The sequence below is a fragment of the Dendropsophus ebraccatus genome, chromosome 12 (genome assembly GCF_027789765.1).
Source record: "Dendropsophus ebraccatus isolate aDenEbr1 chromosome 12, aDenEbr1.pat, whole genome shotgun sequence".
NCBI lineage: Eukaryota > Metazoa > Chordata > Amphibia > Anura > Hylidae > Dendropsophus > Dendropsophus ebraccatus.
In genome coordinates, this window is record NC_091465.1 from 89,618,209 (window position 1) to 89,633,227 (window position 15,019).

At 51.4% G+C, this 15,019-nt stretch overlaps 1 protein-coding gene across 3 annotated transcripts in view; it reads right to left on the reverse strand.

Annotated features, from left to right (window-relative positions):
- Positions 1-2,051: 2,051 nt before the first annotated feature.
- The window catches only part of VWA5B1 (von Willebrand factor A domain containing 5B1), an 80,802-nt gene continuing 67,834 nt past the window's right edge, over positions 2,052-15,019 (reverse strand). Inside the window, exons 14-21 of one of the 3 annotated variants that reach the window (XM_069946836.1) lie at positions 12,675-12,909; positions 11,084-11,395; positions 7,021-7,158; positions 6,441-6,569; positions 4,920-4,994; positions 4,749-4,818; positions 4,562-4,679; positions 2,052-3,511 (exon numbers count right to left, since the gene is read on the reverse strand). In XM_069946836.1, the coding sequence (XP_069802937.1) occupies positions 2,786-3,511; positions 4,562-4,679; positions 4,749-4,818; positions 4,920-4,994; positions 6,441-6,569; positions 7,021-7,158; positions 11,084-11,395; positions 12,675-12,909 (1,803 nt within the window). In that variant the 3' untranslated portion in view covers positions 2,052-2,785. The remainder of the gene's footprint in view (positions 3,512-4,561; positions 4,680-4,748; positions 4,819-4,919; positions 4,995-6,440; positions 6,570-7,020; positions 7,159-11,083; positions 11,396-12,674; positions 12,910-15,019) is intronic. The other 2 variants (XM_069946837.1, XM_069946838.1) reach the window with 2 other exon arrangements.

The following is a 15,019-nucleotide window of genomic DNA, read 5'->3' on the forward strand; positions in this document are numbered from 1 at the left end:
GTAAGCACTTGCTGAAGGAACTCTATGTGACTCAGCAGATGTCTGTCACCAGCTGAGAGTTGGCTAGTCCACCAATCCCTGAAAAAGTCATCCTATACAAAGATACTTTCCTTTCTCCCTCTCCCGGTCCCTCTCCACCAATAGAAAACTAACAGAAAGTCTATAAGTACAGGTAGTGTGGGCCATGTGCTCGGTCTTTAGTACAAGTGGTTCCTGCTGAGTGCCTTCCCAGGGCCTGGCCATTCAGCCAGGGCCCCATGCTGGTTTCTACAATAAAGCTGACCTTCTTCAAGTGATCCTGTTTGCTAGCCATGTTGGGCTAGCACACAGTGGGCACGACTACCGCTGATGGGGGAATGTGAAACCTATCCACACTGAGGGGCTATCCTATTCTAACCAAGCCCTGAGTTCACCGGGAGCTTCAGTCTCAAACTAGTGGACTAGAGAAGAAGCAACTACGCCGACTTAACCTGCTGCAACTTCAGACAGCTCACCCTTACCTGGGGCCTGTACTACTGTGTCGCTCTGTGCCCTCGGCCAGCATAGGTCATCTTAACCGTGAGTATGGTTAGAGCCCTTATTGGATGGTTAGAGTACTTATTGGATAGGTCCACCTTAAGGTAGTCTGCCTGTTCTCTCAAGCTACACCACACCACAGGGACTACCACAGGTGTGTGCTGGGACCCAGGGAGGGCTTATAGCACGCGGAGCCCTGTGACAAGTGCCGCAGCGGTCCTGCCACCCCTGCCCACCTAGCACCATGGGCCACCCCTGTGTAGTGTTAGATAAATAGACGCCTCACACAGGTTGTTCACAAAATATCACTTTACTGAACACAAATCTCAGGATACAATAATAATCTTTTTTTTTTTTTATGCAGACAAAAATATAATAATACCTGATGCCGAATCCTCTCACAGTCGAAGAACCAAACTGCATGACCAGAAGGCACGAGGGTGCGGCGGCGGCCGGACGGCAGCGCAGCAAGAGACGTGTCACCATATACTAGTCCTGTAGACATCATGGATGTACACGACGGGATCAGTCAACAGAACACAGCGGATACTGCACCGTATTGCACACACAGCATCTGATGCACATTCACCAGGGGGGTTCCCCTTAAAGGAATTTTCGGCTTAATCATAGTGTCCTGGAACTTTCTCATAGACTATGTGCACTGTTTCCTGTCCCTGAATAGAAACCTGTCCTGACTAAAACAATCTCACTGCTAAAAGTATGCTACAACTGCTGCAGACAATGCTCTGTGAGCTAAACTCATCAGCAGCTCCTGTCCTGTTTAATACAATGTGTCAGTGCAGGTAAAATATCTCAGTGTGGAGTCCTGACTGTCCTGATTTAGTTCCCACCTTACAGCCCCTGATCCACAGTACTCGCAGCCATTGATAGACAGGGCTCTCTGCAGGACATGTGATTCCTATATCTGGAGCCCCCCCTTAACCTAAATACAAGAAAACTTCACTATGAAACCACCCTGTGACCACCAGCTTGTGGGAGGTCATGGTGGTGGGACTATAAGGACCCCTGAAGACTTCACTGAATGTGAAACCTCAGAAACAGGCAGAGAAATAAGAACTGGTAAAAGTAATCCATTGAAGGGGAACCCATCACCCCAGATAACCCTAAAACACTGAACTGCAGGGTAACGTCCACTTGTAAGTACTCCAAACTCTGTGAAGTTCAAGAGATCACGTGACTCCTTCACCCCGAGTCAGGGGGGTGGGGCTAACTGCTTGTCTTATCATTGTTGCTCACAATGACCCTACTATGGAGACAGGATGACCCTCCACACGTGTGCAGCTACAGACATGTCACAATGTGTACTCAGCGTGTGATACAGGAAGACAGATTGTGTAGAATCCTTCATCGTAGCGAGAAAGGAAGAAGTCGCAAAACGCACCGTCACACAGATCAGGACGTACTAAAGCGCAAAAAGAGAAGGTAGATCTGAAGTGCAGCGTATAGAAGCAGGCGAGGCCCAACACTAAAATCATCCCCCCCACCACCCACCCACGCAACCCGCCCCTCCAAAACCATCATCCGAAACGCATAGACAGGAAAATATTAATCAAAATCAACCTCAACCCCAGGACCCCATGCATAGAGCTGATCCCACATTCCTGCTTAGTTATATACCCCCAATAAGGACACCACAGTATATAGAATATCACTTGGCTGTAGAAAGTCGGAACATTCTCACGGAGAAGACAGAATCGGGCACCACTGGTATCATGTGCCACATACATGGACTAGACAAACCCCCTTATACCCTGGAGCTCACACTTCACACCATACACACCTACAAAACTGGAAGACCCCCATAGAACCAGGGAAGATGGGTACGTCACCAGGAACAGTGGGACAGACCACCACGAGCACAAAAGGGCAACGACCATGCAAGGGCTGTAGTGCAGACCACCACATAGACGTACACAGAAGGGCGTAATCAAAAGTTGAGAGTAACCAGCGCCCTTCATACCCACCAACATGCAAATGGGCCCCCGACTGGGTGAATAGCCTCCATGGCCCCTGGTGGCACACCTTTGCTTTCCTTAAAGAAGGCGCTAACATCTCCCCAAGAGGTGGCAGCTCTTCAATATCAGAGCCAGGAGGTCACCTCCATCTCCAATAATGCGTTTGGTGCCACCTGCGAAGCACTCTCCTCATACCCGCCCTACTGTTAGCACTGATACAACTCTTCACAAGACAGCCATACCACAACACACAGACACTAGGGTGGAGGACGTTCCCCTTGCGGACCTGGATACTACACGCTGTTTGGGTTGTAACACAAGACGTTGAACTGCAAATTTTCATCCCAATGTCGAAGCAACACAAAGAGCTGCTGAGCGGCGGACTTGACGGTGGCCAGAGTGCGTCCTTCGGGGATCTTCTGCTTACACAACCACCGGTCTGCCTTGGCCGCTAGTAACTCCCACTCAATGAAGTAGGCAGCAGAGTTGTTCTCCAACCAGGCCAGAGCGACAGCGGTGGCCCAAATCATGCTTTCTGGATGCGATCTGCGTTGCTCCTCAATACTCTCTATCCAGGACTGGACCTCGGTGCAATCTGACTCTGACCCCACTCCACTGTCTGTGTGAATGGAGGCTGAGTCTTGGGCACTGTCAGGAGATGAAAAGCGTCGAACTGGAATGACAGGAAGGGCCAGTTCATTCTCTGACTTTGTGGATCGGGAAGGACTCTCCAAGGCGCTGCTGGAGAGGTGGCGAGTACGGGGCTGTTGGTGGACATCTTCACTGAACCCATTCAGTGTGGTGTGATAGTCATCATCCGGGGCAAGTAGCTGTCCTGTGCCCACTGCAGAAAGTCCGGGGTCCTTACGTGAAGGAGACGAGCTATGAGATATTGGGCTTAAAGCAGCACGGTGACTTGTAAATGGAGACGTCCACTTGAGTTTGTCCATTGGGATGTTGGCTGCATCTGCAAAGGCCTGGTTCAGTAGAAAAGCTCCACAAGCCAACTGTAGAGTGACCTACAGGGGGCAACAAACCATATGTCATTCAAAGGAGATCGGCACAGAAGGGGCAGATTCCAGGGGATCTTCAAGGGGAAAGTTCTACACTTTCTTATATTCTTAAATGGCCACAGTGATGTCACCCTGAAAAGTCTGAGCTCAGTCTGATCAGTCTCCCCAGTGATGGAATCCATGTACTCTAGTACTACTCTATTATGTCCTTCATTCTGCTCCTTCTATATGTGCTATAGAGGTATAGGGGGCAGGATCTCCTCTCCTCTGAGGGTGTGCTATAGAGATATAGGGGAGCAGGGTCTCCTCTTCTGAGGGTGTGCTATAGAGATATAGGGGAGCAGGATCTCCTCCTCTGAGGGTGTGCTATAGAGATATAGGGGAGCAGGATCTCCTCTTCTGAGGGTGTGCTATAGAGATATAGGGGAGCAGGATCTCCTCTACTAAGGGTGTGCTATAGAGATATAGGGGAGCAGGATCTCCTCTCCTCTGAGGCTGTGCTATAGAGATATAGGGGGGCAGGATCTCCTCTCCTCTGAGGGTGTGCTATAGAGATATAGGGGGGCAGGATCGTCTCTTCTGACGGTGTGCTATAGAGATATAGGGGAGCAGGATCTCCTCTTCTAAGGGTGTCCTATAGAGATATAGGGGGGCAGGATCTCCTCTCCTCTGAGGGTGTGCTATAGATATATAGGGGAGCAGGGTCTCCTCTTCTGAGGGTGTGCTATAGAGATATAGGGGAGCAGGATCTCCTCTTCTAAGGGTGTCCTATAGAGATATAGGGGAGCAGGATCTCCTCTCTTCTGAGGGTGTGCTATAGAGATATAGGGGAGCAGGATCTCCTCTTCTGAGGGTGTGCTATAGAGATATAGGGGAGCAGGTTCTCCTCTTCTAAGGGTGTGCTATAGAGATATAGGGGAGCAGGATCTCCTCTTCTAAGGGTTTGCTATAGAGATATAGGGGGGCAGGATCCCTTTTTAAATCTGCAGCCCATGCAACCCCCTAAGGAAAGAATGGATGGACTGAAGTCCTCCGGATCGGGATTGGGGCACTCACCAGGGGCAGGTAGTCAATATTTTTCTCGCTCTCACTTTCCTCATTGCCTTTTCCAGGAGATTTGATCATAAATCCTTTGGCGGCTCGGGTCAGAAGTCTCGTCTTATTCAGGGTCAACCTACGATGAGGCAACAAATGAGGAATCCTGCAAGAATAAAGCGAGTACTCTCATCCGAGCTCCACTTACCTGGCAGCAAAGAGACTTTCTATAGAGCGCTGGGAATGGGACGAGGAGACGGACGGGCTGCGAGGGGCGGCTGAAAGACACAAGAAATGCGGCACAGAATGAAAGGTGTCCATGGTCCCAGTCCATATCTGTCATCCCTCTTATGTGGTCCCCAGTCATCAGGGCTCTCACCTTGTGGAAAGCTGCAGCGCTCCCATCCCGAGGACACGGGCGTCGTGCAGGGTGATACGGCGCTCTCATCAACGTCTGCCATGAGGAAGAACGACATTGACATTACCATCTGCCCCAATATCAATACCAGCTGTATGAATCCATATGAAGTGAGCGCTGCCCTACATTACATTACAGGAACTGCTGGAAATGATCTGCAGGCACATTACTGCAAACTGCTGACATCATGGCATGCGGCTTACGGTAATGTGTATGGGGCCCTATAGCTGTCAGGGCTGCACAGAGACGTACGCAGGCACCTTCATGATGAGGTCATCACAGGTCCTTGCAGCTACACTGTACAGAGGAGGAGGAAGGAATAGGGGAAACACTAGGGTGGTAATATGGAGACCAGTTTGTGCTCCATGAAAATGGATTCATAGAGAACACTATAAGCGGCATAGGTAACAGTAGATTATGGAGGGGCTGCCATAAGACGCATGAGGAGGGGATTGCCAAAGAATGCTAGATATGGGAGAAAGGGGACATCATATGTGGAGGGGGGAGGCCATAGGGGGCGGCACATATGGAGGGGGGAGGCCATAGGGGGCGGCACATATGGAGGGGGGAGGCCATAGAGGGCGGCACATATGGAGGGGGGAGGCCATAGGGGGCGGCACATGTGGAGGGGGGAGGCCATAGGGGGCGGCACATGTGGAGGGGGAAGGCCATAGAGGGCGGCACATGTGGAGGGGGAGGCCATAGAGGGCAGTGTATGTGCAGGGGGAGGGTTGCCATAGAGGGCAGTATATGTGGAGGGGGAGGCCATAGAGGGCAGTGTATGTGGAGGGGGAGGCCATAGAGGGCAGTGTATGTGGAGGGGGAGGCCATAGAGGGCAGTGTATGTGGAGGGGGAGGCCATAGAGGGCAGTGTATGTGGAGGGGGAGGCCATAGAGGGCAGTGTATGTGGAGGGGGAGGCCATAGAGGGCAGTGTATGTGGAGGGGGAGGCCATAGAGGGCAGTGTATGTGGAGGGGGAGGCCATAGAGGGCAGTGTATGTGGAGGGGGAGGCCAAAGAGGGCAGTATATGTGGAGGAGGAGGCCATAGAGGGCAGTGTATGTGGAGGCCATAGAGGGCAGTGTATGTGGAGGGGGGAGGCCATAGGGCCAGTATATAGGAGAAGCAGTGAGCAATGGAGAGGAGTAATCTTTTGGTCTCATCGGGGGTTGGTTTCCCATCTTCAGATTCATCCTCTCTCCATGGGATACAAGATAAGTGTCCGACCACTGGAACCCCCACCAATCATGTTAGTCAAAAGCAGAGGGTGGAGCCAAAGGCTCCTCCCACAAGCATTCTATGAAGCTGACACCGTGTCATGCAGGGAATGCTGGGAGGTAAAGTATACGCCGGATTTTACAGCTTTTTGGGACAGTAAACGTAATCTGAGACCTGGACGGGAAGACGATCCTCAACCTGAAGACACGGGGAGATTTACAGATCTCTCTGGACATTTCCTTCAAGACTTATAAATGTTCTTACTGTAAAATCGATCGTCTGATGAGTCGGACACACATGTTGACTGTGATCGCCCCAGACCGATGGAGAATCCTCGCAGACGGCGGCTGCCGGAGCTCAGACTGCGCTGAGAGCCCTGTTTGAGAGCAGCACCTAGCAGGGAATGAGGGCATCCTCCTCAGTCAGTGGGAGAGGCCTCCGGACAAAGACAGAGAGAGAGAGGGCCAGACGAGAGACTCACAGTTAACACGACGGAAGGACGGGAGACGGGGGGACGAGGTGGGAGACGGGGGGGACGAGGTGGGAGACGGGGGGGGGGGACGAGGTGGGAGACGGGGGGACGAGGCGGGAGACGGGGGGACGAGGCGGGAGACGGGGGGACGAGGTGGGAGACGGGGGGGACGAGGTGGGAGACGGGGGGACGAGGCGGGGGACGAGGCGGGAGACGGGGGGGACAGGACCGGGGACACAAACAGGAAGCAAAGTAAAAAGATAAAGCCCAAAACCACAGGAAGGACAAAGAAAACGTGGAGAAGCGGAGAGGGTGGAGGCATGAGATGTGGCAGGTGGAGCGCCATGTTCCCGCAGAGCGTTGCGCTGTTACCTGTGTTGGCATATTCCACCACACTGGGCAGGTAGGAGTTACTGCTAAGATCGACGGGAACGAACGCTGTGTACTTGCTGATAACATTACAGGCCTTGCTGGCGTGAATGGCGTTCAGCTGGAACCGGCGCCCAACACCTACAAGGAAAGCACAAGAAGAAAGCTGACGGGGACCCCGGTGACATCACCTGTAATGGGGGGCTCCTATACACATACTGAGCTTATATGACTGCCATTACTGCTCACAGGGGCTGTCACCCAGCAAGCCTGGATGCCGGATGACTGTGTGACTGGGAGGACTGGAGATTACTGTGCATCCCCTCCTCCTGGCGCTCCTGTCAGCCGCCGGCTCTTATTACCTTCTATATGATTATTTCATGGAGACAAATCCTAATATAGGAAAGGTCACATTAATATCCAGGCCTGGGGGGCCGCTCAGGTGAGGAGAAAGGAGAGGCAGGCGGACCCCCCTTTACCCCCCATATGCAGCCTCACACGCATATTTCTTATATATCAGAACAGTCTGACCACAGTGACAGCCACAGGGACCCGTACTGACAGCCACAGGGACCCGTACTGACAGCCACCGGGACCCGTACTAACAGCCACAGGGACCCATAATGACAGCCACAGGGACCCGTTCTGACAGCCACAGGGACCCGTACTGACAGCCACAGGGACCCGTACTGACAGCCACAGGGACCCCTAATGACAGCCACAGGGACCCCTAATGACAGCCACAGGGACCCGTTCTGACAGCCACAGGGACCCATAATGACAGCCACAGGGACCCATAATGACCAATACAATGACCCATAGCGACAGCCACAGGGACCCGTACTGACAGCCACAGGGACCCATAATGACAGCCACAGGGACCTATACTGACAGCCACAGGGACCCATAATGACAGCCACAGGGACCCGTTCTGACAGCCACAAGGACCCATAATGACAGCCACAGGGACCCGTTCTGACAGCCACAGGGACCCGTACTGACAGCCACAGGGACCCGTAATGACAGCCACAGGGACCCGTAATGACAGCCACAGGGACCCGTACTGACAGCCACAGGGACCCGTAATGACAGCCACAGGGACCCATAATGACAGCCACAGGGACCCCTAATGACAGCCACAGGGACCCGTACTGACAGCCACAGGGACCCGTAATGACAGCCACAGGGACCCGTAATGACAGCCACAGGGACCCCTAATGACAGCCACAGGGACCCGTTCTGACAGCCACAGGGACCCATAATGACAGCCACAGGGACCCATAATGACCAATACAATGACCCATAGCGACAGCCACCGGGACCCGTACTGACAGCCACAGGGACCCATAATGACAGCCACAGGGACCCATAATGACAGCCACCGGGACCCATAATGACAGCCACAGGGACCCATAATGACAGCCACAGGGACCCATAATGACAGCCACAGGGACCCATAATGACAGCCACCGGGACCCGTACTGACAGCCACAGGGACCCATAATGACAGCCACAGGGACCCGTAATGACAGCCACAGGGACACGTAATGACAGCCACAGGGACCCATAATGACCAATACAATGACCCATAGCGACAGCCACAGGGACCCGTACTGACAGCCACAGGGACCCATAATGACATCCACAGGGACATCTAATGACAGCTACAATGACCCATAGTGACGGCCACAGGGCCATCTAATGACAGCTAGAGTAAATGCACCTCCATGGTGGTTCCTCGTCTATCTGTTCCTCTTGTGGAAGCTCCCCGATCCGTACCAGTAGGGTTTCCCCTATTTCAGGGGACGCCTCTAGAACCTGTCTCTATATCACAATGGCGCCCCCTTCCTGGCACACACTCACATACAAAGATATGTGACAAGTAATAATGATCATGGGGGAGGGAGTTACTATAGAAGAATACTACAGCCATCCTCCCTGTAACCTGAGAGGGCTGATAACAGGGAATAATAGCAGCAGTCAGTGGGGATGTCACTCCTCTATGCTACCAGGTGACTGCTTGTCTGTATGGATAGAGGCGCTGTCACTGCTGCCACTAGTGGCGGTCTCTCAGCCTCTGTTATCTGAGACCGACCTGACTGAGAAAAGGCTGAATATATTATTAATGCAATGAACAGAGGACGACGACTCCGGGGGGAGAGATGTCTGGAACGGACACGTCCGTGATCACCTTACTGTGCAGGGTACAGAGCGCAGAGCAGGGGCTATAGGATCTATATATATATATATATATATATATATATATATATATATATATATATATATATATATATATATATATATATATACACACACACACTATCAGTATACAGTGACTCCACTGCTCCCCCTCCAGAGCCCTGACCCCTTACTGACACCACTGCTCCCCCTCCAGAGCCCTGACCCCTTACTGACACCACTGCTCCACCTCCAGAGCCCTGACCCCTTACTGACACCACTGCTCCCTCTCCAGAGCCCTGACCCCTTACTGACACCACTGCTCCACCTCCAGAGCCCTGACTCCTTACTGACACCACTGCTCCCCCTCCAGAGCCCTGACCCCTTACTGACACCACTGCTCCACCTGCAGAGTCCTGACCCCTTACTGACACTACTGCTCCCCCTCCAGAGCCCTGACCCCTTACTGACACCACTGCTCCCTCTCCAGAGCCCTGACCCCTTACTGACACCACTGCTCCACCTCCAGAGCCCTAGACTTTACTGACACCACTGCTCCCCCTCCAGAGCCCTGACCTCTTACTGACACCACTGCTCCACCTCCAGAGCCCTGACCCATTACTGACACCACTGCTCCACCTCCAGAGCCCTGACTCCTTACTGACACCACTGCTCCACCTCCAGAGCCCTAGACTTTACTGACACCACTGCTCCCCCTCCAGAGCCCTGACCTCTTACTGACACCACTGCTCCACCTCCAGAGCCCTGACCCCTTACTGACACCACTGCTCCACCTCCAGAGCCCTGACCCCTTACTGACACCACTGCTCCCCCTCCAGTGCCCTGACCCCTTACTGACACCACTGCTCCCCCTCCAGAGCCCTGACCCCTTACTGACACCACTGCTCCCCCTCCAGAGCCCTAGACTTTACTGACACCACTGCTCCCCCTCCAGAGCCCTGACCCCTTACTGACACCACTGCTCCCCCTCCAGAGCCCTGACCCCTTACTGACACCACTGCTCCCCCTCCAGAGCCCTGACCCCTTACTGACACCACTGCTCCCCCTCCAGAGCCCTGACTCCTTACTGACACCACTGCTCCCCCTCCAGAGCCCTGACTCCTTACTGACACCACTGCTCCACCTCCAGAGCCCTGACTCCTTACTGACACCACTGCTCCCCCTCCAGAGCCCTGACCCCTTACTGACACCACTGCTCCACCTCCAGAGCCCTGACCCCTTACTGACACCACTGCTCCACCTCCAGAGCCCTGACTCCTTACTGACACCACTGCTCCCCCTCCAGAACCCTGACCCCTTACTGACACCACTGCTCCACCTCCAGAGCCCTGACCCCTTACTGACACCACTGCTCCACCTCCAGAGCCCTGACTCCTTACTGACACCACTGCTCCCCCTCCAGAGCCCTGACCCCTTACTGACACCACTGCTCCCCCTCCAGAACCCTGACCCCTTACTGACACTACTGCTCCCCCTCCAGAACCCTGACCCCTTACTGACACCACTGCTCCCCCTCCAGAGTCCTAGACTTTACTGACACCACTGTATAGAAACCCCAGGGCCTTTACTGACCCCACTGCTTCCTCTCCAGAGGTTTTTAGCACTGCTTGGCCCTGCTCCACCTCTGCTGTGACCCTTACTGATTCCATGTTTATTATGGGGTTAATGGTATTCTCCTTAGGGACTTATTACGGTATATTAAAGAGAGGTCCCCAGCCCACGTACCCCTTGTAGTCTTCATATCTAGTAGTTTCTACAATGCATTAGTATTGCCTATTGCCCTGAACAGGGGTCATCTGGGCGTGAGGCCTACATATGATGATATTACGACGGCCTTCTATGGGTGAGGGACTTCACTTCTCATTACCATGCTCGATTTCACTTTCTCTCTCGGCCAGCTGCTCAAAATCTCGTATGATGGACTTGGCTGCCAGATGATGAAACGTCTCGTTCCACAAGTCGCTCTCGTCATCATCTCTGCTCTCTCGTTCCCTGAGCAGCTTCTGGATGTCGAAGGCAATTTCCCATTGTACTGGATGGTTGCCCCTCAGACCCCTGACCACCGCCTTACACATGGAGGACCCCTGAGAAGACAAACTCTTCAACCCGGCAGTCTGTTCCGGAGGGATCTCCTCGGATGCCGCCTCGGTTTCGAAAGTGAAGCAAGGGTGATGGCAATCTACGAGAGAAGGACGAGGAAGATTTACAATCACTTGTAGTAACATCTTACATCTCAACAAACCTTGACGACCTTGGAGATGTCTTGGCTGGGGGAGGGACTGTGACAACCTCAGATAACACACTGTGGTACAGAGTGGCTACAGCAGAACCAGTCAGATCCAACAAGTCATTGTATCTCTATGGTATCTGCTACACACACTTAGAGGAAGACAAAGGGCGGGAAGGCAACGCGCCGGGGATTTATGTTATAGCGTGGCATATTAGAGCTGAATTATTATAATTACCCGGTCCTGTATTATTATTACAGCTGCAGGTGGAGTGTACGCTGCTTGTAATATAAAGGATCTGTGAATGAATCCCCCGAGGAGTGCGGCTCATTCATACAATCCTGCAGTAAATAAAGAATGGCCGGCGCTCAGCGGGATCTGCGCAGCACTTTGATTCACATCCTGCATTATTCACCAGGAAATGTGCCGATATAGAAGAGTATCCACTGCAAAGGTCTGAAACCGAGCCCAGCAATGCCCAGGTTATACCAGCCTGACTCCTAATACTAGGCGTATAACTTATACTGACTGTATATATATATATATATATATATGTTATACCAGCTGTACATATATAATTATATACAGTATATCCCCAGGTTATACCAGCTGTACATATATAATTAAATACAGTATATACCCAGGTTATATCAGCTGTACATATATAATTATATACAGTATATACCCAGGTTATACCAGTTGTACATATATAATTATATACAGGAGATCCCCAGGTTATACCAGTTGTACATATATAATTATATACAGTATATACCCAGGTTATACCAGCTGTACATATATAATTATATACAGTATATACCCAGGTTATACCAGCTGTACATATATAATTATATACAGTATATACCCAGGTTATACCAGATGTACATATATAATTATATACAGTATATACCCAGGTTATACCAGCTGTACATATATAATTATATACAGTATATACCCAGGTTATACCAGCTGTACATATATCATTATATACAGTATATACCCAGGTTATACCAGTTGTACATATATAATTATATACAGGAGATACCCAGGTTATACCAGTTGTACATATATAATTATATACAGGAGATACCCAGGTTATACCAGCATGATTTTACATAGAAGCTTCTGGAGTTCTAATGCGTCATTCTTGTTCTGGTTGCAGTAAGCCATGTAGCCCCTGTCCCCCTCTCTCACACACATCTGTAGATGGACTGTCGAGGATAGCCTCACCCAGATCTCCCGGGCTGCTGAAAGGCTGACTGTCCGAGGACGATTTCAGAGAGAGGGAGGTCTCCTGCTGGGTGGAGGGACTTCCTGTGTTTGATGCTTGTGGACCCTCCTGTGTCAGTGGGGATTCCCAGTCATGGCAGAACGAGAGGCAGCTCTGCTGAAGAAGAGATGGCCGCCTGGCACCAGCACCCCTAATCTTTGTGGTGCTGACAAATGGACTGATGGACAGAGATGACTGATGGAACCAGACGATGGGGATGGGGGGGAGAAAAAATATGGCGGAACATTACTATCTTATAATTACTGGTGAATTCTCTAATATCCACATTCCAAACAGAACGAGTATCCACCACATCTTCCCAATTCCTCTCAAAACAAAGTTATCACCATTACAGAATCTGGTGGCTGTGGTGGTGGCGGTCAGCTAACATTGTGTCCACAGTGTCGGGAAAGGCTTGAGACTTTATGGTTAGTTTGTGGTTAGTAAACAGATGAGATTATAATTCATAGGTTCTTCGTTGGTGGATGGTTTAGAGGTGGTTAATACTAGGAGTTATGGAGAGTTAGAAGGTCTGGATGGTGGATGGTTTATGAACGGTCAGGACCGGGTCTGGGATCGAGGATGGTTTAAGAATGGTCAGGACCGGGTCTGGGATGGTGGATGGTTTATGAACGGCCAGGACCGGGTCTGGGATCGAGGATGGTTTATGAATGGTCAGTACCGGGTCTGGGATGGTGGATGGTTTATGAATGGTCAGTACCGGGTCTGGGATGGTAGATGGTTTATGAATGGTCAGTACCGGGTCTGGGATGGTGGATGGTTTATGAATGGTCAGTACCGGGTCTGGGATGGTGGTTGGTTTAAGAATGGTCAGTACCGGGTCTGGGATGGTGGATGGTTTATGAATGGTCAGGACCGGGTCTGGGATCGAGGATGGTTTATGAATGGTCAGTACCGGGTCTGGGATGGTGGTTGGTTTAAGAATGGTCAGTACCGGGTCTGGGATGGTGGATGGTTTATGAACGGCCAGGACCGGGTCTGGGATGGTGGATGGTTTATGAATGGTCAGTACCAGGTCTGGGATGGTGGATGGTTTATGAATGGTCAATACCAGGTCTGGGATGGTGGATGGTTTATGAATGGTCAGGACCAGGTCTGGGATCGAGGATGGTTTATGAATGGTCAGCACCGGGTCTGGGATGGTGGATGGTTTATGAATGGTCAGTACCAGGTCTGGGATGGTGGATGGTTTATGAATGGTCAGTACCGGGTCTGGGATGGTGGATGGTTTATGAATGGTCAGTACCGGGTCTGGGATGGTGGTTGGTTTATGAATAGCCAGTACCGGGTCTGGGATGGTGGATGGTTTATGAATGGTCAGTACCAGGTCTGGGATGGTGGATGGTTTATGAATGGTCAGTACCAGGTCTGGGATTGAGGATGGTTTATGAATGGTCAGTACCAGGTCTGGGATGGTGGATGTTTTATGAATGGTCAGTACCAGGTCTGGGATGGTGGATGGTTTATGAATAGTCAGTACCAGGTCTGGGATGGTGGATGGTTTATGAATAGTCAGTACCAGGTCTGGGATGGTGGATGGTTTATGAATTGTCAGTACCAGGTCTGGGATGGTGGATGGTTTATGCATGGTCAGTACCAGGTCTGGGATCGAGGATGGTTTATGAATTGTCAGTACCAGGTCTGGGATGGTGGATGGTTTATGAATGGTCAGTACCGGGTCTGGAATGGTGGATGCTTTATGAATGGTCAGTACCGGGTCTGGAATGTTGGATGGTTTATGAATAGTCAGTACCGGGTCTGGGATGGTGGATGGTTTATGAATGGTCAGTACCAGGTCTGGGTTGGTGGTTGGTTTAGAGAAGGTCATTACAAGTAAAGATGAGCAAAGCATGCTTCATTTAGCTTCAAAGCACACACATCGGCTTCTAAATCCCCCTGTCTGCGTGCTCTGTGGAGAAGGTGAAGACAGCCAAGGAAACCCCTGGAAAATATGGATAAAGTCCAGGAAAACAAGGGGTACAGCCTATGGCTCTAATCATGTTTTCCAGGCGGTCACCAGGCTGTCTTCTCCTTCTCCATGAAAAGAGCAGACAACAGGACTGAAAAGCCCATGCTTCTGCTTCATCCAAAGCGTGCTTTACTCATCTCCAATTCCAAGGCCTGGGTTTTTGGTTAAGGAATGGACAGTGTTAGGTCAGGTTGGTTATGGATGGTTGGTAGAAGGTCTCGGAAAGGGGTTTGTTATGGGTGGTTGTTAGAAATCTGGGCTGGGGTTGGATATGGAGGATAGGTAAAAGGTCTAGGTTGGGGGGTTGGTTATCTG